Source organism: Amblyomma maculatum, chromosome 2 (genome assembly GCF_055883805.1).
Source record: "Amblyomma maculatum isolate TAMU_Amacu chromosome 2, ASM5588380v1, whole genome shotgun sequence".
Taxonomy (NCBI): Eukaryota; Metazoa; Arthropoda; class Arachnida; order Ixodida; family Ixodidae; genus Amblyomma; species Amblyomma maculatum.
The window spans coordinates 225,019,909-225,043,619 of record NC_139345.1 but is presented as its reverse complement, the minus strand read 5'-3'; the positions used below and the strand labels follow the sequence as shown (position 1 = coordinate 225,043,619).

The following is a 23,711-nucleotide window of genomic DNA, read 5'->3' as shown; positions in this document are numbered from 1 at the left end:
TCAAGTTACTGCCTATGAAGCAACACAATTTTACAAAAAAACAATGGTTGTGATCCACCTCATGCATTTATTTTTCCGTTTTGAAAATGTTTCAAGCTACAATACTTGCCATGTCACTTTGCGTAAAAGAAGCTCTAGCTTTTTACAGGAATGGTTTTAGAGTGTGCTAAAGAAAGAAAGTGTAAAGAAAGATGGAATAGTGACATGTGGCCTGTTTTATGCATAATGTTTGTGTGCCGCACATGAAGTGAAAAGATATCTCTGTTGGTTAACGGCTTTGCACTCAGTGGATTAGTCATGCAGTGTTGCATGGCAGACAACTGAAGGCCCAATACATCCTACAAAAGACTAAAAACGAGGAAACATGACAATGAAGTTGAAGGCCCATGATCTGCCAGGAAACAATGGGGTGGCTCTGAGAAGGACTTCTATATTGGCAGTAGTAAGGATGGCAGTCCTCTGCTTTGTGGCTCTTCACTTCGCAGTGACAACACTGGTGTATACTACATTAACACCTATTGTAGTTCTGCCCATGCTGTCAGTTATTCTGAGAGCTGCGGCGGTGAGCATCAGCCAGTGCTCTAAGTTTCAAGTGTTCATTTGTAAAAGATGTGTTCTAGATCCTGCTAAAGAGTCTTGTATTATCCAATTGAGTTTCCAGAATTTACACTTTCTCTAGAAGCCCTCATTCCATTTAGGCATCTTTTCATTCTTTCCAATTAGAATTTTTAGTCCTAATTGAATTTCCATAATCAAATGTCTTCCAGTTTCCAGATGACCTCCCAGCTGGAATAAGTACTTAGTCCCAACTGCATAGTTTTAACTCTCTATAAAGAAGCAATTTATTTTTATTATGGGCTGCTAAGTTATGGTCATCTTACGGATTAGAATTGATATTCCTAATGAACATCCAAACTGAATGGACAATTGTTATGCATGGTGAAACTGGAATTCAAACTACATTTCAATGATGCATTGTGTGTGCGCTGGCTTAGATGTTAAAGGAAGCTGGTGCATTTTGCTCCCTATTAAAAATACACCCAAACATAGTAGATTTCAATAGGCTTTGCAGTTAAAAATTTAGCAACTAATTTCAATGTCCAATCTGGAGTCAATGATTTCAATTCGAGCATATTAGGTAGTCTCGAGAGCTAAATTAAATGTTTCAGAGAGCAACTCATGCACATAGGTCCTGGACCCATTTACAAAGGAGTAGCTGCAGAGTAGGATAAAAAAATTTACACATTATTTAAAAAAAAGTGCAAGAATTAGAGACCCTATGTCTAGAAGATCTATTAATGCGAAAGTATTACTTCGCTATGTTTATTTATTTATTTATTGTAAGTACCTACAGCGCCCATGAGGCATTATTGTAGGGGGGATACAACTACATACAATAACACATGCAAAGAAGATATAAGGAAACTTGTTAGCAAGGTAACACAACACACTGATAGAACATTAAATGAATTTTCAAGTAGTATAAGTGATAACATAAAATACATTAACACAGCGCTGGCAAACGCACAGATTTCACAGATTTCTGTCCGCAGACCACGTCCGCAGAATGTGTCTGCAAAATCATGTCCGCAGCAGTTGTGAGTAATTGAGAAGTGGTGGAGGTTAATGAGTGGTGTCAATCGACGGAGGGTGATGTAATGTTGCAGTAGCATCCGTTCTTTTGCATTGCTCCAATGCAGATTCTGCAGTGCTCTTTAACTTTGCAACATTTCTGATTTTACAACCCTAAAAAGTGTATTCATAACTGTTTTCACAATTTCAGCAATACCTGTTTAAGTTCATTCAGTGAGACCATTAGATTGTGTTTTATTGATTGCAGGTTGCACCAAGTGTGAAAGTGCGGGAGAAACCAGAGGTTGGAGTTTTGAGTTAAAAACGGAGTGGCTCTAAATTGCAGCAGTGCCATCGAGCAAAGAAAGCTTTTATTGTCCCGCCAAGAAAAATAGGAAACATGCAACAAGTGGCATTCATAGTTAAAGATAATTATACTGTATTCTGCACGGAGGTGTCATGTCGTAAACCGGCAGTCAATATCTGTTATGTAAGAAACACACATTTAATTTACTGAGAATTATCATTTTATTGATATATGCTCTTGTGGTGCTTGCCCACATAAAACTGCAATACCTTATCTGTGGGGACTTGCATAATTAAAGGCAAGGACAGTACCACATCAAGGTAAAGCTCACTCATTGAAGAAATCTTTTTTTTTTTTGCAGTGTTGTTTATATGAATTTCCTATCTCAAATGAAAAAAAATCACACAAGACTTATGCGAGTTTCTACAAGGTCAATATTTTTATTATAGATCGGTAGCCATCTCTTACATCATTTTCTTATTTCATACTCAAAATAAAATAGTTTTTCTGTGTATATTTCTTCATGAAATTGGACCAGGCAAACGATTTTTCAAGTAAATAATTTCAATGTAAAACAGTCTCATTGAGATCAAAGCCAGTAATAAACACACTATTATCAGCATACATGATGAGCTGAGCACTGTTGTCAATTATGTCATGATATGAATTATGTTATTTATGTACAAATTCAGCAAAAGTGTGCCTAATACTCTTCATTGAGGTACTAAACAAAATATATAAAGGATGATTTGTTACTGTTCATCTGATTCCTTGAATGGGACTTGATTCAATTATTTCCAATACCTTTGCGAGTGCTGGTAATTAAAAAAAATATCTCTACGAACGTGTGCTCCATGCTCTAGCAGATTTCATAGAGTTCCCCGATAGAATATTGAGCTTTTATATTAGCATTGCATGACATGTTAATTGGATGTGAAGCATGTTTGATGTTCACAAATGCATGCCATTTCCATAATTTCGACTCCCTTAATTGTACGAAATGTTGGCACAGAGCTGAACTGTTGCCATTGAATTGGACTCCAAATTGTTGACTGGGGGCCAATATCCAGTTGGAAATGGTCATTTCCGATTTTGATTTGGCCTCAACTGTTTTGTTAAACTTGGAACAAAGCCATACTGCCGCGGTGCAATCCATCGCTACGTACGTGGTTCGGCTAGAGCAGCTCTTTAGACACAGTGACAGACACAGAGACCATTTTTATTTAAGAAACAGCCAACAAAAGTGAACTGAAAACATGGCAACTGCTCACCCCATACATGGTTACTATACAAAGGCACACTGCACTTGAACCTTGTCTAGGACGCCTAGCGCGTAGGATGCTTTCGTGAAAAAAAAAAAAAAAGAAAAAAAAACGGCGTTGTACATGGCATCGAATCCAGGTGCGTACACTTCTGCCTTTTCCCGTGCTCTCGAGTTAAGTGATCCTTGGATGGCGACTATAACCTTCGAAATGTGATGCATTTATAAAAAAAAAAATACACAGCGGCACAAAGCCGCGGTGTATACTGTAGCCTATCGCGAGGCCTAGTTTGTCGTCTCTGCAGCACTGGAGAGAACGACGCTGGCCAAGTGCTAGCTGCAGCAGCTGTGGAATGCACGAGGTAAGTTAGAATTAAGCAGTACAGTACTTTATGAAGCAATATTCAAGACGATTATGCAGTTGTTACATAAAATGTCGATACTTCCATTAACATCGTTGAACAAAGCCGCAGAATACTCTAGCTGTTAAGCCTGTTGTGTGGGCTTAGTTAGCGTTCGTCGCGGCAGTAGAGTGACGCTTGCCACGCGTTCTGCAGCTGCTGCACGGAGACTCGGAAGAATGCGTGAGGGAAGCAGGTAATAAGCACTGTAGCACTTTATTAAATCAAATTTGACACGATTAAGCATGCGTGTATTTACGTATAGCCTGGTAAAGAGGCCTAGCGCGCAAGTTATTTTGGTGGCCGCGACGATTGATACGAAGCCACGTGCAACGTAGAAAGGGAAGAGGAGTACGGGAGGTGCAGGTCTGCGGTCTGCCAGGAAACATTGGGGCGGCCCTGAAAAGGGCCGTTTGGATGCGCAGCGACGTGACGGCGTGGCGAACACAACGCCCTGCACTCGTCCGTGGCCCTTTGCCGTGCACCGTCAACAGCGGTGCACTACGTCGTACACAGTGCCATGGTTATATGCTGCCCTGGCTGCTGTCGCGATGCTTCTACTGTAGACATTTACGAGGGTTGCGGCGATGATCTTGGAGAGCTGATCGATGCCGCGATCCCTGACATGGGCTGCTGCGTACAAAGAAAATCCTCGGCCTCTTCGCAGCATACAGGAAACGGTGCTGTAAAAGAGTAGAAAAAGTTGCATTATGAACATAGCGATTTGATGAATGCGCAACATATTACAAAACCTTCGACAAAGAAATCTGCGTTCTTGTACCTCTTTCAGGGTTGAGAATGCGCACGGCAGACGTGCGCCTCAGCATAGCAGTCAGGCAGCGCTTAGTTGCCGACGGCGGATGTTTTCGTGGAGGTCTCCATAGCCGTGGCCGATTTTTTTTTTTTTTTTCGAACACGAGGAGCGTCCATGCCACGAGCTGCTGCTGCACGAGGTCCTGGAAGCACGTGGGGAGAGACAAGTGACACAGCACTTATAAATAAGCAAAATGAGAGACAATTTTGCGCAATTTATACTTACCTTGACGGTGCTTGCGCTCTCCCGCAGGTCGTCGCCATTATCAACGTCATTCCGCCCAACGTACAGCACGGATCGGCGTGCCGAAAGCGCATTGACGTAAACGCGCAGGCCCGCCATCGTCGAGCACCTCGGTGACCGAGCGCGCCGGTGTCATGCAGCAGCGAGATCCACGAACCGAATGCCGGAATCGCGCGCCGCGCGTTGCCAGAGCGGGGGCTCCTAGCGATTCCCTAGAGCGTCTAGGGACGAAAAAAAACAAGCAAACCCAGTTTTTGATACGTCACATCCGGTTAAGCATTGAGCCCGACGCAAAAAACGTCACGCCAGGCCGCGGCGTGTCCACCAATCAGCGTTTCCAGCCGATCTACCCCTAAACGCTTCTCGACATTCGCCTTCCCCTGGCGGCGCCATATTGTCTTTCTGATTGGCTCTGAAAAGAGTCACGTGCTTCAAACTTGTGGCGCGAAACCATCAGTTGAGGCAAGCACTTTTAGCGGTTACGTCAAAATGACGTAGCCGTGAAAATTGATTTCGACCAGAGCTATCCTTGTTGCCTGGATGACAAATATGAATGATTTTGGAGTGGAAGCAAAGTTAATGATGGTGGTTTGGAGAACACTTACGCTCGATTAACCAATGTGATGAAAATAATGGCATACTGGGAAGGAGCCGATGCTCAAATTTGATTGGCTGGAGCTATCTGACGTGAAACACGTGATACGCAAGCATATTTAGATTACGTCAAATTGACGCGTCATGACGTAACTGACGTGCCGCCATTACCGAAAATGCTGACGTTTGGCCGCCATAATTTCGCCGAGTGGCGAGGTGCCCGAATTATGCTAATGAGACTATGGCGACAGGAAAGCTGATTTATGCAGCCGTTAGCCTACCGTAGTTTCTTAGCTTGTTGTTAAAAGTAAAAGGATAACTTTATATACACCTTGCATGGCTTTTTAAACGCAATAGAAAGGCAAATTATGAGCGCGTATGAAATAAAGGACGCTTGAGACAATCTCTAATGGGGGCAGAAGCGTGCGGCCGCGTGAAGGCGCTAACTGCTTTCTTATTTCAAATCCTTTCTTCCTTGGTAAGAAATCATTGGTCTGCGCGGTTATGATAACCCAGCAATGGCGGCGGCCATGGAGGGAGGCATGAAGGGAGGTACGCTTACATTATAGTGAACTAGAATATATATTCTAGTTCACTATAGCTTACATGGAGGAAAGAAAGAACTTGTACGCTTATGAGTGGTCTTCGTGCCGTGCGTCGTCTGCAAGTAGTGATCGAGGATTTGCTGCAGCACAGCAATGCTGTCAAATTTTCTTGAAAGATAGCTCGTCAGTACAGTCAGATCAGTCATGAGGAGTGTAGTGTGGATAACCCAGCAATGGCGGCGGCCATGGAGGGAGGCATGAAGGGAGGTACGCTTACATTATAGTGAACTAGAATATATATTCTAGTTCACTATAGCTTACATGGAGGAAAGAAAGAACTTGTACGCTTATGAGTGGTCTTCGTGCCGTCCGTCGTCTGCAAGTAATGATCGAGGATTTGCTGCAGCACAGCAATGCTGTCAAATTTTCTTGAAAGATAGCTCGTCAGTACAGTCAGATCAGTCATCTGATGAGGAGTGTAGTGTGGCGGCTTTGCAAGCTCCGAGGCGAGAATTGCCCTGCGCTCGGAATGTTGAACTGTTGAGCTACTGGTGTTTCGGGTGTGATCGCCAGTGGTGAACGCCTCTGATGTTGGATGGCACGAAATGTATTCGTTCGGCCGAGCGACAAGCTCCCGGAATGTGTCGGGCTTCTCGATGGGTGTCGACCAGCAAGGCAACGCAGTCAATCTGCTGGAAATGGTGCAGCACGTCGAGCATCACAGAGGTAAGAGCAATAGGAAAACCTGTAAAGGTGACTGTTCATACAGCGTCATTCGCATTCAAGTTGTACTGAAGATTAAAGGAATACTCACAGGACGCATGCGGCGAATCCGATATTTTTAATCAGCATTTTGCGTTGCTTTTAGCTGCATATATTTCTACGACGCATTATAATTTTCTTCAACTACTCTACACTGCACGAACTAAAAAAAAAAAAAACTGAGTGTGCTTGTAGTTGTCAAGATTTCTTGGTTAATGGTTTCGACGACCGAGAAAGGAAAAACAAGTGAAATCGCCTGATATAAGTCGTTCCAATTGCAAAAAAAAAAAAAAAAAAAAAGAAAAAGAAAGAAAGAAAGAAAGAAAAAGTTAGCCGTCACAATACAATTTCCGCCACCAAGCCGTCTTTACCTGTTACGGAAATAGTTCACTTAGGTTTAGGTTTTGCACTGACCATTTCTTGCATTCATAGATTACACTTTACCGCAGCATAGCTTGCAGCTTTGATGATTTTGAATGTTCCTGTGCCATGTGTGTTTGATATTTTATTTGCATATAATTTAGGCATCTAAACATTTGCAGGTGATCGTGTGCACCTCGTGCAGCCGTTGCAGCACTTCCGATCCGAGTCATCATGTGGGCGAGAAGTCCTGGGGCCATATTCAACATCGTTAACCTCTCTGCTAGGCTTGTATAATCTGGGAGGCCACGCCTTGTCCCTGGACGGCCACATCAGATGTGAAGTGCTATGCAGATGGACAGCTCTTTTTGAAGATCGTTACAGCTTGTAGTGTGTGCAGATCACATGACATTGACGCCACCTGCAAATGGTAATATGGTAATCGCAGCAGGAACATCAACAAGTACAAGGAAGAGGACATGCAACATTTATATTAACTCGGACAGGAACAACTTGATCACCTGCACTTGAGATTTTCACTCGCTGTCATGATTTTGATATATGCCACAAGTGATCAATGTGCACATTCTTACTGCTTCATGTTCGATAGCATACTGCTGAAAAGCCGTCCAAGTCTTAATTTTTTCTGTGGTTTTGAGATATAACCATCTCTTTGGTGTACATTTTATTGATAGCATGTGCAAGAACCAAGTTCAGCTTTGGGGTGGCGCAGTGGTTACGGCGCTCGACTATTGTTCCCAAAGACGCGGGATCGAATCCCGGCCTCGGCGGCCACTTTTCGATGGAGGCGAAAAGCAAGGCTCCCGTCTGCTGTGCGATGTTAGTGCACATTAGTGCGATGTTAGAACCCCAGGTGGTCGAAATTTCCGGAGCCCTCCACTACCGCGTCTCTCATAGCCTGAGTCGCTTTGGGACGTTAAACCCCACAAACCAAACCTTTCCTTGGTGCTATAATTTTTTGTCTACCATCTGTAGACATACTGAGTGTATTCTTCTACAAGTGCTGTGGCCCTTGCTGAGAGCTGTCATTCTTTGTTGTATACTTTGCTTTTTTGTGTTCTGCTTATTTGTGCATCTATTGGTGGTCATTGTCTTTCATTGTTGTATGCACGGAAAATGAGGCCCCCGCCAACTTGTCAACCCATTTTGGCAATTTTAGATTCCACTCTTGCAAAATTTGCCAATTTCATTTTGCACTGCAATTACTGATGCTTTGTAGTAATGTTAATCAAGATCCCAGATAACCTGTTTAACCTCTGCATCATTTGTGTGGCTCGGCTATCAATGAACATTTTTGTATTCTTCAGTTTTTTCACAAAGGCAACTATTGACTTCTCTGTTTTGTAACTAGGTGATATTGATGTGCATGTGCACCCACTGGCAAAAGTTCTTGAAGGTGGCTTCACAGGGGAAAGAATGCATTCATTTGTGTACGAGATAAATTGCTTGACATTTCATGTTTCACTATATAACCCATAGTCACAATAATGATGCACAAGCGCAGGAATGAAATGAAAACTTTTTGATAAGATTGTCCTTCATAAATTTTTGACTGCAGCTCTACAAAATGCTTTGCTCCTTTTGTGCATTGCTACATATCTTGTTCCATAAAATATCTCCCTCCATGATAGCGTTGTATGTAGACCTTCCATACCCCCTATTATGAGGCTGCTATCTGGGCCAGTTGCTTCTTGACATATTCTTGCTGCTGCCACATGCCCTCCGGCACTCACATATGTTAAAAGAGGGTTGGTAAAGCTCACATATTCATGCTCTAAGCCACTGGAGCATGGCTTCATCACTCGAGATGTTTATGGAATGATTGCAGCTGTGTATAACTCCTTCATTATTTTTTTTTCTGTTAGTTGCTTTTGTAGCATTATCTTCATTGTTCTTTGTGAGCTTTAAATTGAGAATTTTAAGGAAGGGGCATAAATTTTATGCCAATCACTTTCATTCCATTTATGTAGAAGCACTTTCAAGGAAACTTGTGTTTCATCATCACTTTTCAACATTTTGTACCATTGTGCTAGTACTGAGTTGTATAACTTTTTGCGATCATAAGTGACAGCTGCACTAGTTTCACTTACACCTATCCTATTGTCACATGTGTTTTCTACGTTATCTAGTATCCCTATGCTTTCCTATTATATCAGCTTCAGCAATCCTCTCTGCATTTAACCCTCAGAATGTGTTCCATATTTTGCACGTCTGCTATGTGTACAGCCTAAATTGAACACCACAATATATTCTTAAGATTGCATTCAAAAGGTAACTTCTTGAAGGTACAATCCTATTGAACACAGTAGATGTCATACTATCCATAAGTGAGCCATTCTTTTTCATGATGTATTGAAGAATTTGTGAACGAAGCGATTTCATTTTATCTTGACCACATTCATCTGTTGTTTCTGTGGTACAGCCTCTGCCACAGCTGCATCTATAACTTGGCTGTTGGCACTGTGGTCAAATGTCTTGCGAGCCAGCAGAGCCTAATGTAGCATAGATGTTCAGCTATTGGCTTCTTGCTTTTTTTTTGATGCAGCAGCGTTAAAGCCTCTTTTCTGCACAAAACGCGACATTGTGAGTGGAAAATCTTGGGCACATTTCAGACAGGTGACATGGCCGAGTACTCAATGTGATGTCTCTGGCTTCACCTTTGAGATGAATGTGTGAGGTGATAAACCTTGCAGGATCTTTGGGTAATAAGACAGGCAACCCTTATGCCATGGAACCGCATCCGTACAGCTTGGTTAGAGTGGGCTTTATAGGTATCTAGACAAGTGGTCTTCCACATAATTGGATAACTTACAGGTATACGCTACTGATATGTATCATAGAATAAAAACTAGGTGTTAGCAGTAGCAAAGTCGATTCACACGAATGAGAGTCTGCAGACAGGAGCCATAAAAGCTGTTGTGTCATAGCGGTAAATGCTGAGCTTGCGTGTCCCCACAATTGTTTTTAGAGCATGAAGTTTTCAAGTGCTGTGCTGGTTTGCCTGATAGCCGTCACATTGAGTGACTTGCTGAAATAATGCTTAAGGCTTGTCTTCCTGAGACAAACATTTCTGCTTTTTGGTCATTCTAGGTGTGGCAGGCATTTATGCACAGATAAAATCATTGTTACACACACTATAACTACCTTTGCCCTGTCCATAACAGAATCGGGGAATACTTGCTCTGTCCCAGGTGCCGACTACCATTTAAATGACGTTGAGTTCCATAATCTTTGATACTGGTAGTACTGCAGAATGCATAGCATTCCTTGACTAGTTGCAGCCTAGTGGTTTGAGCATTTGGGGACCAATCCTCAGTGGTGTTGGGTACTCATTGGTAAAACAGTGGGTGCTTGCTTTGCTGGTGCTGGGGTTATCTTGGGCCAAACACTTGGAGAATGAGTTTTTGACCCTATCTTGTGTTCCCTTGCTTTGTATAACTAATTTCTCTTCTTTGGTCTCCAAGGCCGTGCCACCTTTCAGATATGGCGATGAGCTGTACAAGTACAACAATACTCTAATTACTTGAATGTGTGACAGCCTTTCATTTTAGGCTGTGTATTGTAGAGTGTGCAGTGCTGTAAATAAATTTTGTATTGTTTTGTATATTGTAATTTTCAGTTTTCTTATAAGCAAGGCTTCATTCCAAGGTGCATGTAAAAAAAAATGCCAAAAAGTACCAAAAGCAAATGATACACCAATTGTTAGTCAACGACGAGCTGTTTAAAGCTACAGGGAATGTGTTACGTGAGTAGCAGGTCTCTTAAAGTGTGCATGTTTTGCCAAAATAAAGGACAGAAGTTATACTGCAACCTGTTGGAAAAACCATGCATACAAGACACACTAGCTGCAAATCATACGCTCATTTAAATCACGTTTAGTTTTCCAATGATATGCAATCAGAATGTCGAAAAAGTAAATTCCATGCTTTATTCCCATATTTATGCCCGTATTCAGGTGAGGTTCATTTGAGCATGTTTTTGAGTCAGAGTGTAGAGAGTGGATGTTAGACAGTTGCACGTTGGACATTATGCATTGCTGGAAGAGCACACAGGGGATGGCAAAGCCAATACAAATCATACAGTATTATCACCTGGCATTAATGAACCTTTGCCAAAAAATCCAGAACACCACCCTGATGTGCTGCAGGCCACATCAGCCTTGCAATTCATGCCTCTTTTTGTCTAATATTGTCCCTGTGCATGCTTCTGTTTTCCTTTTTTGTTGCTGTTACTTTTTACTTACGGTGTCCTTAAAGTCACGCTTGTTTTCCCCTTTGGCTCCCTTGCTTCACTCAGAGACAGGTTCGGGTTTTGTGTAGCATGTGCACTGGTTAATGTGTGCATGAATGCTACATTCAATTGACAATTGCTTCAAGAAAATGGTTTCCATACTGCATCTAGCTCATTGTAATTAGGCATCATATATATCATATTCACTCTTCATGTCTGTTCCGTCACTTCCTGATCGTCAAATAGTATATGTGAAGGCATTTCTCTAGCCGACCTCATCACCCTTCTCTCCTCTGAGGAATCTTGCTGCACTGAAAGAAAGTGCCGGATGCTATTGCAAGTGCAAAACTGGTAAACAGTAGCAAAGATAGGCTGTACCTGACAAATTTTGTTTCTCTTGGGACATTGTGGTGTGATGTGCACCTGCATCAGACGAGCAGCGTTGCTACTTTTATAAAGTGTTTTTATGCAACATGCTCAGAAACCAAGCAGAATAATACCGACAGTTTTTTATTTTTTTTTTATTTTAACGAGGTAATTAATACATCTGCCACAACACAGTGACACTCTGCATGCGGTGAAATGTGCATACAGCGTGCTATGTCTAATTCAGGACACATTAAATGCCATCAGCGTGAAAGCTAACCTGTTGCTGCCAGTGGGCATCTGGATACGCTTTTTATTGCATTTTCATTGCTGCCAGAAAATTTTCTTATTTTTGCGGCAGCGTGAAAACGTCCCCGCCGCGATGGCTCAATAAAAAGTGTAACCATGAAGACGCCGGCTCTCTGACCCGCAGTATGTGCGTAGCCCAGTCACGACGATCGCATTTCGATGGAATTATCACGCTAAAGGTGGTCCGATGTCAGCGCATGCTAAGATCGCCAGATATATGGCCTTATCGAGCTCTCCACTATGCGTGTTTTCACTACGCCGCTCCACCGGGCCGATATCCGCACGCTACGCCACTGAAGCCGACACGTATACCCGGCCGTAGCAGACTTGCTAACATGATGGAAACGGTGGGCTGCCGCAGGCAGTTTCCAACGACAGTGATACCCTGAGAAGGCCAGCGTTGTCGTCGGACAGGTGCGTCTCTTCTCTATAGAGGCAACTGCAGCCCGAAAACCTGTTGGGCGCTTCCAATTCTCAGTATTCGTAAACAAATTCTTTAATCCTGATACTCGCCGATTTCTCTGCGCGACTAAGTCCATAAATGAAACACGCACAGCTAGCCACATGCAGGCATCTCAAGTGAGGCATCGCTCACACTTGACGACCGGCTCTTTGTGGGGTTTGCGTCGAGTACCGCCGTTCGTTCAGCCTAGCTGCTGCAGGACATCCGACAGCGTGTGTACTATGATGCACTGTGGTCGCAACGACCGTAACTATACGTAAGTATCTCACTATCTTCTCAGCCCTGCCCTGCCGCGCGACGCGTATATGCAGCGTAAACACTGTTCGCACCGGCCCTTCAGCTTCTTGGCATCGCAGCGTTGGCATTTTTGTAATCGGCGCCAAGTAGCAGACGACGGCGTTATTTTTTGTAACTTTTTTTCTTGTTTTTTAAATTTCGTCATCAATTTCTGTTTTACGCGTTTTAGCGCCGCCTCAATTTTCACGTCACGGGTACGTCACAACATGGCCGAAAAGGCGAATGTCGAGGATCGGGCCCCTGATGACCTGGGGCCCGGGGCCCATAGAGTTCCTTACACTAACTAGAGGGAAAGCTGAGGGCGCTGCACTTCAGCCACCATGGGCGCGCTAAGAATCATGGGCCGGTGTGCTACTTGTTGCGGGACAGTCGGTTTTTCTCAGGTACGTGGAGTGGCGTTACTTCGATGTTTCTTTTTCGTCATCATCATCTTTTGAAGGTGCGTACGTAGACCGCGAAAGCCATAGTAGCGAAGGCTCAAAAGCAGACGTCGCCAATAAATGGTTTCTGTTTCTTGAAATGCCACTAAAAACTTTCTTAAGTGATTGCACAACCATAAATATTTTCATAACGTTTTTTATTCCAAAGTTTGCCTATTAAGTGCGAAATATTGGTATTTGTGCTGCTCAAAACTAAGCCAATAGGAGAAAGAGCCATCGCTTATATTGGATAAATATCACACTGACATGCTGTTTCTCTCTCTCTCTTTACAATTTATAGTCACAATATTCAATCTTAGGACATTATTTACGGTAGAACAACGTTTATCTTTGCATTAGTTTTGGCCAAAAGTTGTAGTTCTGCACTCGGTAGCTCTCCGGCCCATGATGCTTTGAGCGCCCATGGTGGCTGAACTGGCCGTTTGGAAACTCCATGTAAACGCCCATAGACGGCAGCACAGCTTTCCCTCTAGGTACAGTGTTCTAGAATATTGTAGTGCGCTCACATGGCGGAGGCGCGTGACGCACTTCATGTCGACACCGGCAGATGGCGCGCTTCCCAGCGTAACCTGAAGCTAGACCGCGCGCCGAAGTTGAACGGGTACCGTTCACTGCTGGATTTGCCGAACGAAATGCAATATTCATGACGTCTGATGCACGATACATCTTTTGCTGCATCTTACCGGTATGCAGTGACCTATGGGGCCGTGTAATTTTTGCACCGCAGACAATGGCGAAGGGTGCCTTCAGGATGTGCAATGATATTTTGATAATATAACGGTAATGGTAGCCGCATTCTCGCAGTGAGATTACCACAGGGCCAATTTCAACGTAACCGTTTTTTTTTACAACTACCATCGGCTGCGGAAATGCACGTTATTAAGCAGTGTTCTTCCCAAACTATGCGCGCGAAATTCGACATCAGCGCATTGCTGCTTCATTTATATGCATTGCGTCGCTCTAAACCCAACAGAACATGTAAAGGAAATAAACGCAAGGCACTCTTATTTAATAACGTTTATTTTAAGACTTGGAACACGTGCAGCCGAAAAATCTGGCCGAATATTTACAAGTGGACATAATCCTACACCATGCACATTAGGAAGTTTTCGCGATCTTCTTGTGCATGGTCCTCTTTCTTTTTTTTTATTTCTCTCTGAGTTCATGCCCTTTGTAAAAAAAAAATGAAGCCGCGTTGTAAGGTAAAAGCTGATCACATTCTTGGTGAGCTCAGCTGAATGCTCAGTGCAACCAATGTTGCGCATGCATCTTGCCTTCACCAGGCTGAGCACATCTAAAATGCTATCGGTATGCAACAGTTTTTTGCTGAAGCATTCCGTGAACATATCCTCAAGAGTTTTCACAAAAGAAAACAGTGTGCTGTGCGGGTATAGAAGCCCGCCTCTGTCTCATATTATTGCAGCCAGCCCAAGACTCTCATCTTCAGATGACACGGTTGGAGCTGTCATGCATTCCTGGCACTTAGTTTTCATTATGCACTTCCTCGCGACGTATCCTGACACATAATAAGTTAAGTAAGAGTCGCTTCTCTCTATGTGTTCGTCATGATCCACTGAAGACAACATCGCTTCAGCATCTGGCAAGTTCCCCGAAGCAATGAGGGCATCCACCTGGTCCCACACATTGCTGGGAGGACCACCTGCACTGCTGTGCTCAGCATCAAGCAAAGCACTGAGTGCACATGGATCTGCATTGCCATATCTCACAGTTTTGACTAAACTATAGAATGACATGCAGTTCATTGTTATGAGAAATTGAGTGGGAGTTGGATGGTCATTACAGCCTGAGGCTTGTCTCACGATTCCAAACAAATTTTCAATAGGATCCTGACTAAGCCGAGATGTCATAAGATATGCATACCCTAAATTTTCTAGGTATGACAGTAGCTCTAGAGTGCTTGAGATTGCCACACGCAGACCAGTCGCTGTTGACTCGCTTAAGAACCCTCCTGCTCCACCAGCGTGCTGCTCCCAAGACGTGATATAATCCAGAAAATCCGAGAGTGCTTGGCTGATGAATAATTGGGTCGCAGAGCTTCTGCCGGGAACCTAGAAGTCATGATGCTGATGAGCCGGTTGATCCTCCTGTGAAAACAATTTTCTCATATTATGAGTTCAGGTCCCTTGAGATACATGCCTTATATTTTAAGTGGCATTATAGCTGCAACGAACATTCAGAACATTCGCCACCGGTTAGATGCGAGTACTGCCAAAAGTGTCAACACGCTTTTAGGAAATAGAGGTTTTAGGTAAAAGCAAAGATACAAGGGCAAGGAAATTATTGGGACGCCAAACAAAGACGCCTTCGGCGCGTCTTTCACACGGCTGTAGCCAGTTCTGCACCCAGGAGCGAAGCAGTAATTTCGACGACGGCCAGGCATTTTTCACTGACATAGCACGCTAAAAAAGCGTGAGGCACAAAAAGACCACACGGATTTAGCAGGCGATAGAAGACTAACTGATCAAAAGGGGCTGTGAAAAGCAAACCGTCGTCGCCGCTGCCGCGAAGCAAAAGAAGCGACTAGCGAGATCGTTCAGGTGACGCTGGCAGCAGCGCCCCTGGCGGGCGCCGGAGATATCGACACTGAGTGCTTCACGGCGGAGCGGCGCATGGATACGGCAGTGAGCCCACTGCCCCCTTCTAGAACACTGTACCTCTAGGTAAGAGTAAGAAACTCTATGCCGGGGCCCGATCCTCGATATTCGCCTTTTCGGCCATGTTGTGACGTACCCGTGACGTGAAAATTGAGGCGGTGCTAAAGCGCGTAAACACAGAAATTGATGACGAAATTTAAAAAACAAGGAAAAAAGTTACAAAAAATAACGCCGTCGTCTGCTACTTGGCGCCGATTACAAAAAAGCCAACGCTGCGATGCCGAGAAGCTGAAGGGTCGGTGAGAACCGTGTTTACGCTGCATATACGCGTCGCGCGGCAGGGCAAGGCTGAGATAGTGATACTTACATATACGTTGCGGCTGTACTATACTATTAGTTACGGTCGTTGCGACCACAGTGCATCATAGTACACGTACGCTGTCGGACGTCCAGCAGCAGCATAGGCTGAGCGAACGGCGGTACTCGACGCAAACCCCACAAACAGCCGGTCGTCAAGTGTGAGCGATGCCTTACTTGAGATGAGTGCATGTGGCTAGCTGTGCGTGTTTCATTTATGGACTTAGTCGCGCAGAGAAATCGGCGAGTATCAGGATCGAGCTTTGCACATTCACTTCTCAGCTAGTGGCTATAAAGAATTTGTTTACGAATACTGAGAATTGGAAGTGCCCAGCAGATTTTCGGGCTGCAGTTGCCACTAGAGAAGAGACACACCTGTTCGACGACAATGCTGGCCTTCTCAAGGTATCACTGTCGTTGGAAACTGCCTGCGGCAGCCCACCGCTTCCATCATATGTTAGCAAGTCTGCTACGGCTACGTGTCGGCTTCAGTGACGTAGCGTGCGGATGTCGGCCCGGTGGAGCGGCGTAGCGAAAACACGCATAGTGGAGAGCTCGATTAGGCCATATATCTGGCGATCTTAGCCTGCGCTGACGTCGGACCACATTTAGCGCGTTAATTACATCGAAATGCGATCGCCATGGCTGGGCAACGCACATACTGCGGATCAGAGAGCCGAGCGTCTATAATCATTATTGAGCCATCGCGGCTGGGACGTTTTCACGCTGCCGCACAGGATACGTTACCGCGAATTTCGTCACAAAAATAAGCAGAGAAGATTTTCTGGCAGCAATCAAAATGAAATAAAAAGTGTAGCCAGATGCCCACTGGCAACAACAGGTTAGCTTTCACGCTGATGGCATTTAATGTGCCCTGAATTACACATAGCACGCTGTATGCACATTTCGCCGCATGCAGAGTGTGTCACTCTGTTGTGGCAGATGTATTACCTCGTTAAAATAAAAAAAAAATATTCTCCTTGGTTTCTGAGCATGTTGCATAAAAACATTTTATAAAAGTAGCAACACTGTTCGTCTGATGCAGGTACACATCACACCACAATGTCACAAATGAAACAAAATTTGTCAGGTACAGCCTAGTTCCTTTGCTACTGTTTACCAGTTTTGCACTTGCAATAGCATCTGGCACTTTCTTTCAGTGTTGCGAGATTCTTCAGAAGAGAGAAGGGTGAAGAGGTCGGCTAGAGAAATGCCTTCACATATACTATTTGACGCTCAGGAAGTGAAGGAACAGACATGAAGAGTGAATATGATATATGATGCCTAATTACAATGAGCTAGATGCAGTATGAAAACCATTTTCTTGAAGAAATTGTCATTGAATGTAGCATTCATGCACACATTAACCAGTGCACATGCTACACAAAGCCCAAACCTGTCTCTGAGTGAAGCAAGGGAGCCAAAGGGGAAAACAAGCGTGACTTTAAGGACACCGTAAGTAAAGACAATATTTGACAAAAAGAGGCATGAATTGCAAGGCTGATGTGGCCTGCAGCACATTAGGGTGGTGTTCTGGATTTTTTGGCAAAGGTTCATTAATGCCAGGTGATAATACTGTATGATTTGTATTGGCTTTGCCATCCCCTGTGTGCTCTTCCAGCAATGCATAATGTCCAACGTGCAACTGTCTAACATCCACTCTCTGCACTCTGACTCAAAAACATGCTCAAATGAACCTCACCTGAATACGGGCATAAATATGGGAATAAAGCATGGAATTTACTTTTTCGATATTCTGATTGCTTATCATTGGAAAACTAAATGTGATGGCTTGTTTAAATGAGCGTATGATTTGCAGCTAGTGTGTCTTGTATGCATGGTTTTTCCAACAGGTTGCAGTATAGCTTCTGTCCTTTATTTTGGCAAAACATGCACACTTTAAGAGACCTGCTGCTCACGTAACACATTCCCTGTAGCTTTAAACAGCTCGTCGTTGACTAACAATTGGTGTATCATTTGCTTTCGGTACTTTTTGGCATTTTTTTTTTACATGCACCTGAAATGAAGCCTTGCTTATAAAAAAACTGAAAATTACAATATACAAAACAATACAAAATTTATTTACAGCACTGCACACTCTACAATACACAGCCTAAAATGAAAGGCTGTCACACATTCAAGTAATTACAGTATTGTTGTACAGCTCATCGCCATATCTGAAAGGTGGCACGGCCTTGGAGACCAAAGAAGAGAAATTAGTTATACAAAGCAAGGGAACACAAGATAGGGTCAAAAACCCATTCTCCAAGTGTTTGGCCCAAGATAACCCCAGCACCAGCAAAGCAAGCACCCACTGTTTTACCAAAGAGTACCCAACACCACTGAGGATTGGTCCCCAAATGCTCAAACCACTAGGCTGCAACTACAGTCAAGGGATGCTATGCGTTCCGCAGTATTACCAGTATCAAAGATTATGGAACTCAACGTCATTTAAATGGTAGTCGGCACCTGGGACAGAGCAAGTATTCCCCGATTCTGTTATGGACAGGGCAAAGGTAGTTATAGTGTGTGTAACAATGATTTTATCTGTGCATAAATGCCTGCCACACCTAGAATGACCAAAAAGCAGAAATGTTTGTCTCAGGAAGACAAGCCTTAAGCATTATTTCAGCAAGTCACTCAATGTGACGGCTATCAGGCAAACCAGCACAGCACTTGAAAACTTCATGCTCTAAAAACAATTGTGGGGACACGCAAGCTCAGCATTTACCGCTATGACACAACAGCTTTTATGGCTCCTGTCTGCAGACTCTCATTCGTGTGAATCGACTTTGCTACTGCTAACACCTAGTATTTATTCTATGATACATATCAGTAGCGTATACCTGTAAGTTATCCAATTATGTGGAAGACCACTTGTCTAGATACCTATAAAGCCCACTCTAACCAAGCTGTACGGATGCGGTTCCATGGCCTAAGGGTTGCCTGTCTTATTACCCAAAGATCCTGCAAGGTTTATCACCTCACACATTCATCTCAAAGGTGAAGCCAGAGACATCACATTGAGTACTCGGCCATGTCACCTGTCTGAAATGTGCCCAAGATTTTCCACTCACAACGTCGCGTTTTGTGCAGAAAAGAGGCTTTAACGTTGCTGCATCAAAAAAAAAAAAAAAGCAAGAAGCCAATAGCTGAACATCTACGCTACATTAGGCTCTGCTGGCTCGCAAGACATTTGACCACAGTGCCATGAGCCAAGTTATAGATGCAGCTGTGGCAGAGGCTGTACCACAGAAACAACAGACGAATGTGGTCAAGATAAAATGAAATCGCTGTGTTCACAAATTCTTCAATACATCATGAAAAAGATGGCTCACTTATGGATAGTATGACGTCTACTGTGTTCAATAGGATTGTACCTTCAGGAAGTTACCTTTTGAATGCAATCTTAAGAATATATTGTGGCGTTCAATTTAGGCTGTACACATAGCAGACGTGCAAAATATGGAACACATTCTGAGGGTTAAATGCAGAGAGGATTGCTGAAGCTGATATAATAGGAAAGCATAGGGATACTAGATAACGTAGAAAACACATGTGACAATAGGATAGGTGTAAGTGAAACTAGCGCAGCTGTCACTGATGAGAGCAAAAAGTTATACAAGTCAGTACTAGCACAATGGTACAAAATGTTGAAAAGTGATGATGAAACACAAGTTTCCTTGAAAGTGCTTCTACATAAATGAAATGAAAGTGATTGGCATAAAATTTATGCCCCTTCCTTAAAATTCTCAATTTAAAGCTCACAAAGAACAATGAAGATAAGGCTACAAAAGCAACTAACAGAAAAAAAATAATGAAGCAGTTATACACAGCTGCAATCATTTGATAGACATCTCGAGTGATGAAGCCATGCTCCAGTGGCTTAGAGCATGAATATGTGAGCTTTACCAACCCTCTGTTAACATATGTGAGTGCCGGAGGGCATGTGGCAGCAGCAAGAATGTGTCAAGAAGCAACTGGCCCAGATAGCAGCCTCATAATAGGGGTATGGAAGGTCTACACACAACGCTATCATGGAGGGAGATATTTTATGGAACAAGTATGTAGCAATGTACAAAAGGAGCAAAGCATTTTGTAGAGCTGCAGTCAAAAATTTATGAAGGACAATCTTATCAAAAAGTTTTTATTTCATTCCTGCACTTGTGCATCATTATTGTGACTATGGGTTATATAGTGAAACATGAAATGTCAAGCAATTTATCTCGTACACAAATGAATGCATTCTTTCCCCTGCGAAGCCACCTTCAAGAACTTTTGCCAGTGGGTGCACATGCACATCAATATCACCTAGTTACAAAACAGAGAAGTCAATAGTTGCCTTTGTGAAAAAACTGAAGAATACAAAAATGTTCATTGATAGCCGAGCCACACAAATGATGCAGAGGTTAAACAGGTTATCTGGGATCTTGATTAACATTACTACAAAGCATCAGTAATTGCAGTGCAAAATGAAACTGGCAAATTTTGCAAAAGTGGAATCTAAAATTGCCAAATTGGGTTGACAAGTTGGCGGGGGCCTCATTTTCCGTGCATACGACAATGAAAGACAATGACCACCAAAGAGATGCACAAATTATCCTTGGGAAAACTAGTTGATTGCTGTTCATCTACATTCAGCATATGAAGGAAGCAATAGAAAACAAGCATAAAGGCAACCAAATACAAAGAAGCACAGCTCGCTTCACTCTGCAGTTTGTGGGAAAATACAGTGGGCACCTTACGTTTCACCCTAGTAGCACACAAGATAGATGTGACGAAATGGACTCTGCTATGGTAAACGACTGCAGACACATCCACCAGGGTGCACGTATGTCAAATATTCTCACTGAAGTAGTACATCACAGACTGCCTGCTTGCCACAAACACCAAAGTGAATTGTGAACTATTGGTGCATGCACGTCCTACTCAGAATGGCACTTCTGGAGGTAGAAGGAGAACGTTTTTGTACCTTCCTGTGTTTCATTGACATGAAGCACTTAATAAAATGCACACTGAGTTTAAGCAGAACACAAAAAAGCAAAGTATACAACAAAGAATGACAGCTCTCAGCAAGGGCCACAGCACTTGTAGAAGAATACACTCAGTATGTCTACAGATGGTAGACAAAAAATTATAGCACCAAGGAAAGGTTTGGTTTGTGGGGTTTAACGTCACAAAGCGACCCAGGCTCCGGAAATTTCGACCACCTGGGGTTCTAACATCGCACTAATGTGCACTAACCACACAGCACACGGGCGCCTTGCTTTTCGCCTCCATCGAAAAGCGGCCGCCGAGGCCGGGATTCGATCCCGCGTCTTTGGGAACAATAGTCGAGCGCCGTAACCACTGCGCCACCCCAAAGCTGAACTTGGTTCTTGCACATGCTATCAACAAAATGTACACCAAAGAGATGGTTATATCTCAAAACCACAGAAAAAATTAAGACTTGGACGGCTTTTCAGCAGTATGCTATCGAACATGAAGCAGTAAGAATGTGCACATTGATCACTTGTGGCATATATCAAAATCATGACAGCGAGTGAAAATCTCAAGTGCAGGTGATCAAGTTGTTCCTGTCCGAGTTAATATAAATGTTGCACGTCCTCTTCCTTGTACTTGTCGATGTTCCTGCTGCGATTACCATTTGCAGGTGGCGTCAATGTCATGTGATCTGCACACACTACAAGCTGTAACGATCTTCAACAAGAGCTGTCCATCTGCATAGCACTTCACATCTGATGTGGCCGTCCAGGGACAAGGCGCGGCCTCCCAGATTATACAAGCCTAGCAGAGAGGTTAATGTTGAATATGGCCCCAGGACTTCTCGCCCACATGGTGACTCGGATCGGAAGTGCTGGAACGGCTGCACAAGGTCCACACGATCACCTGCAAATGTTTAGTGCCTAAATTATATGCAAATAAAATATCAAACACGCATGGCACAGGAACATTCAAAATCATCAAAGCTGCAAGCTATGCTGCGGTAAAGTGTAATCTATGAATGCAAGAAATGGTCAGTGCAAAACCTATACCTAAGTGAACCATTTCCGTAACAGGTTGTAGTGCGAAGGTTAACTTTTTCTATTTTGCAACTAAAGGAACGACTTATATCAGGCGATTTTACATGTTTTTCCTTTATCGGTCGTCGAAACCATTAACCAAGAAATCTTGACAAATACGAGCACACTCAGGTTTTTTTGTTTTTTTTTCTTCTTTTTTTTTTTTTTTTTTTAAGTTTGTGCAGTGTAGAGAAGTTGAAGAAAATTATAATGCGTCGTAGAAATAGGCAGCTAAAAGCAACGCAAAGTGCTGATTAAAAATATCGGATTCGCCGCATGCGTCCTGTAAGTATTCCTTTAATCTTCAGTCATTTCCCGCCTGTGTACAACTTGAATGCGAATGACACTGTATGAACAGTCACCTTTACAGGTTTTCCTATTGCGCTTACCTCTGTGATGCTCGACGTGCTGCAGCATTTCCAGCAGATTGACTGCGTTGCCTTGCTGGTCGACACCCATCGACAAGCCCGACACATTCCAGGAGCTCGTTGCTCGGCCGAACGAATACATTTCGTGCCATCCTACATCAGAGGCGTTCACCACTGCCGATTCCACCCGAAACACCAGTAGCTCAACAGTTCAACACTCCGAGCGCAGGGCAATTCTCGCCTCGGAGTTTGCAAAGCCGCCACACTACACTCCTCAGATCTGACTGTACTGACGAGCCATCTTTCAAGACAATTCGACAGCATTGCTGTGCTGCAGCAAATCCTCGATCACTACTTGCAAACGACGAACGGCACGAAGACCGCTCGTAAGCGTACAAGTTCTTTCCTTCCTCTATGTAAGCGTACCTCCCTCCATGGCCGCCGCCATTGCTGGGTTATTATAACCGCGCAGACCAATAATTTCTTACCATGGGAAGAAAGGGTTTGAAATAAGAAAGCAGTTAGCGCCGTCACGCGGCCGCACGCTTCTGCCCCCATTAAAGATTGTCTCAAACGTCCTTTATTTCATACGCGCTCATAATTTGCCTTTCTATTCCGTTTAAAAAGCCATACAATGTGTATATAAAGTTATCATTTTACTTTTAATAACAAGCTAAGAAACTACGGTAGGCTAACGGCTGCGTAAATCAGCTTGCCTGTCGCCATAGTCTCATTAGCATAATTCGGGCACCTCGCCACTCGGCGAAATTATGGCGGCCAAACGTCAGCATTTTTGGTAATGGCGGCACATCAGTTACGTCATGACGCGTCAATTTGACGTAATCTAAATATGCTTGCGTATCACGTGTTTCACGTGACATAGCTCCAGCCAATCAAATTTGAGCATCCGCTCCTTAAAGTTAAAGTTAAATTGGTTCACAGGAAGGGAAAGGCGCAGTAACTGTCACACTTGCTCTGTGGACACCCGAACCGCGCCGTAAGGGAAGGGAGGAAGGTGGGAATGAAAGTGGAAAGAGAGAAAGAGGAGCCGTAGTGGAGGGCTACGGAGTAATTTCGACCACCTGGGGATCTTTAACGTGCGCTGACATCGCACAGCACACGACGCCACTTCGTTTCGCCTCCATCGAAACGCAGCCGCCGCGGTCGGGTTCGAACCCGGGAACTCCGGCACAGTAGTCGGGCGTCTTACCATTGCACCACCCCGGCGGGGCTCCTTCCCAGTATGCCATTATTTTCATCACATTGGTTAATCGAGCGTAAGTGTTCTCCAAACCACCATCAGTAACTTTGCTTCCACTCCAAA

The 23,711-nt window shown here is 43.7% G+C and overlaps 2 protein-coding genes and 1 long non-coding RNA gene across 3 annotated transcripts; 1 reads left to right on the top strand and 2 right to left on the bottom strand.

Moving 5' to 3' along the window:
- Positions 1 to 3,741: 3,741 nt before the first annotated feature.
- LOC146201408 (uncharacterized) lies at positions 3,742 to 4,590 on the bottom strand. Its single transcript, XR_014704881.1, has 2 exons — positions 4,323 to 4,590; positions 3,742 to 4,224 (listed from the first exon to the last, which is right to left on the bottom strand). It is a non-coding gene; the product is annotated as an uncharacterized LOC146201408 (long non-coding RNA).
- Positions 4,591 to 5,704: 1,114 nt separating this feature from the next.
- LOC146201407 (uncharacterized) lies at positions 5,705 to 10,689 on the top strand. Its single transcript, XM_084595825.1, has 2 exons — positions 5,705 to 6,463; positions 7,042 to 10,689. Exons 1-2 carry the CDS (start codon positions 6,343 to 6,345, stop codon positions 7,248 to 7,250), a joined length of 330 nt encoding a protein of 109 aa, XP_084451951.1. The 5' UTR covers positions 5,705 to 6,342; the 3' UTR covers positions 7,251 to 10,689.
- Positions 10,690 to 18,017: 7,328 nt separating this feature from the next.
- On the bottom strand, positions 18,018 to 22,915 carry LOC146201406 (uncharacterized). The gene is made up of 2 exons (XM_084595824.1): positions 22,409 to 22,915; positions 18,018 to 21,846 (listed from the first exon to the last, which is right to left on the bottom strand). Exons 1-2 carry the CDS (start codon positions 22,527 to 22,529, stop codon positions 21,641 to 21,643), a joined length of 327 nt encoding a protein of 108 aa, XP_084451950.1. The 5' UTR covers positions 22,530 to 22,915; the 3' UTR covers positions 18,018 to 21,640.
- Between the last annotated feature and the right edge of the window lie 796 nt (positions 22,916 to 23,711).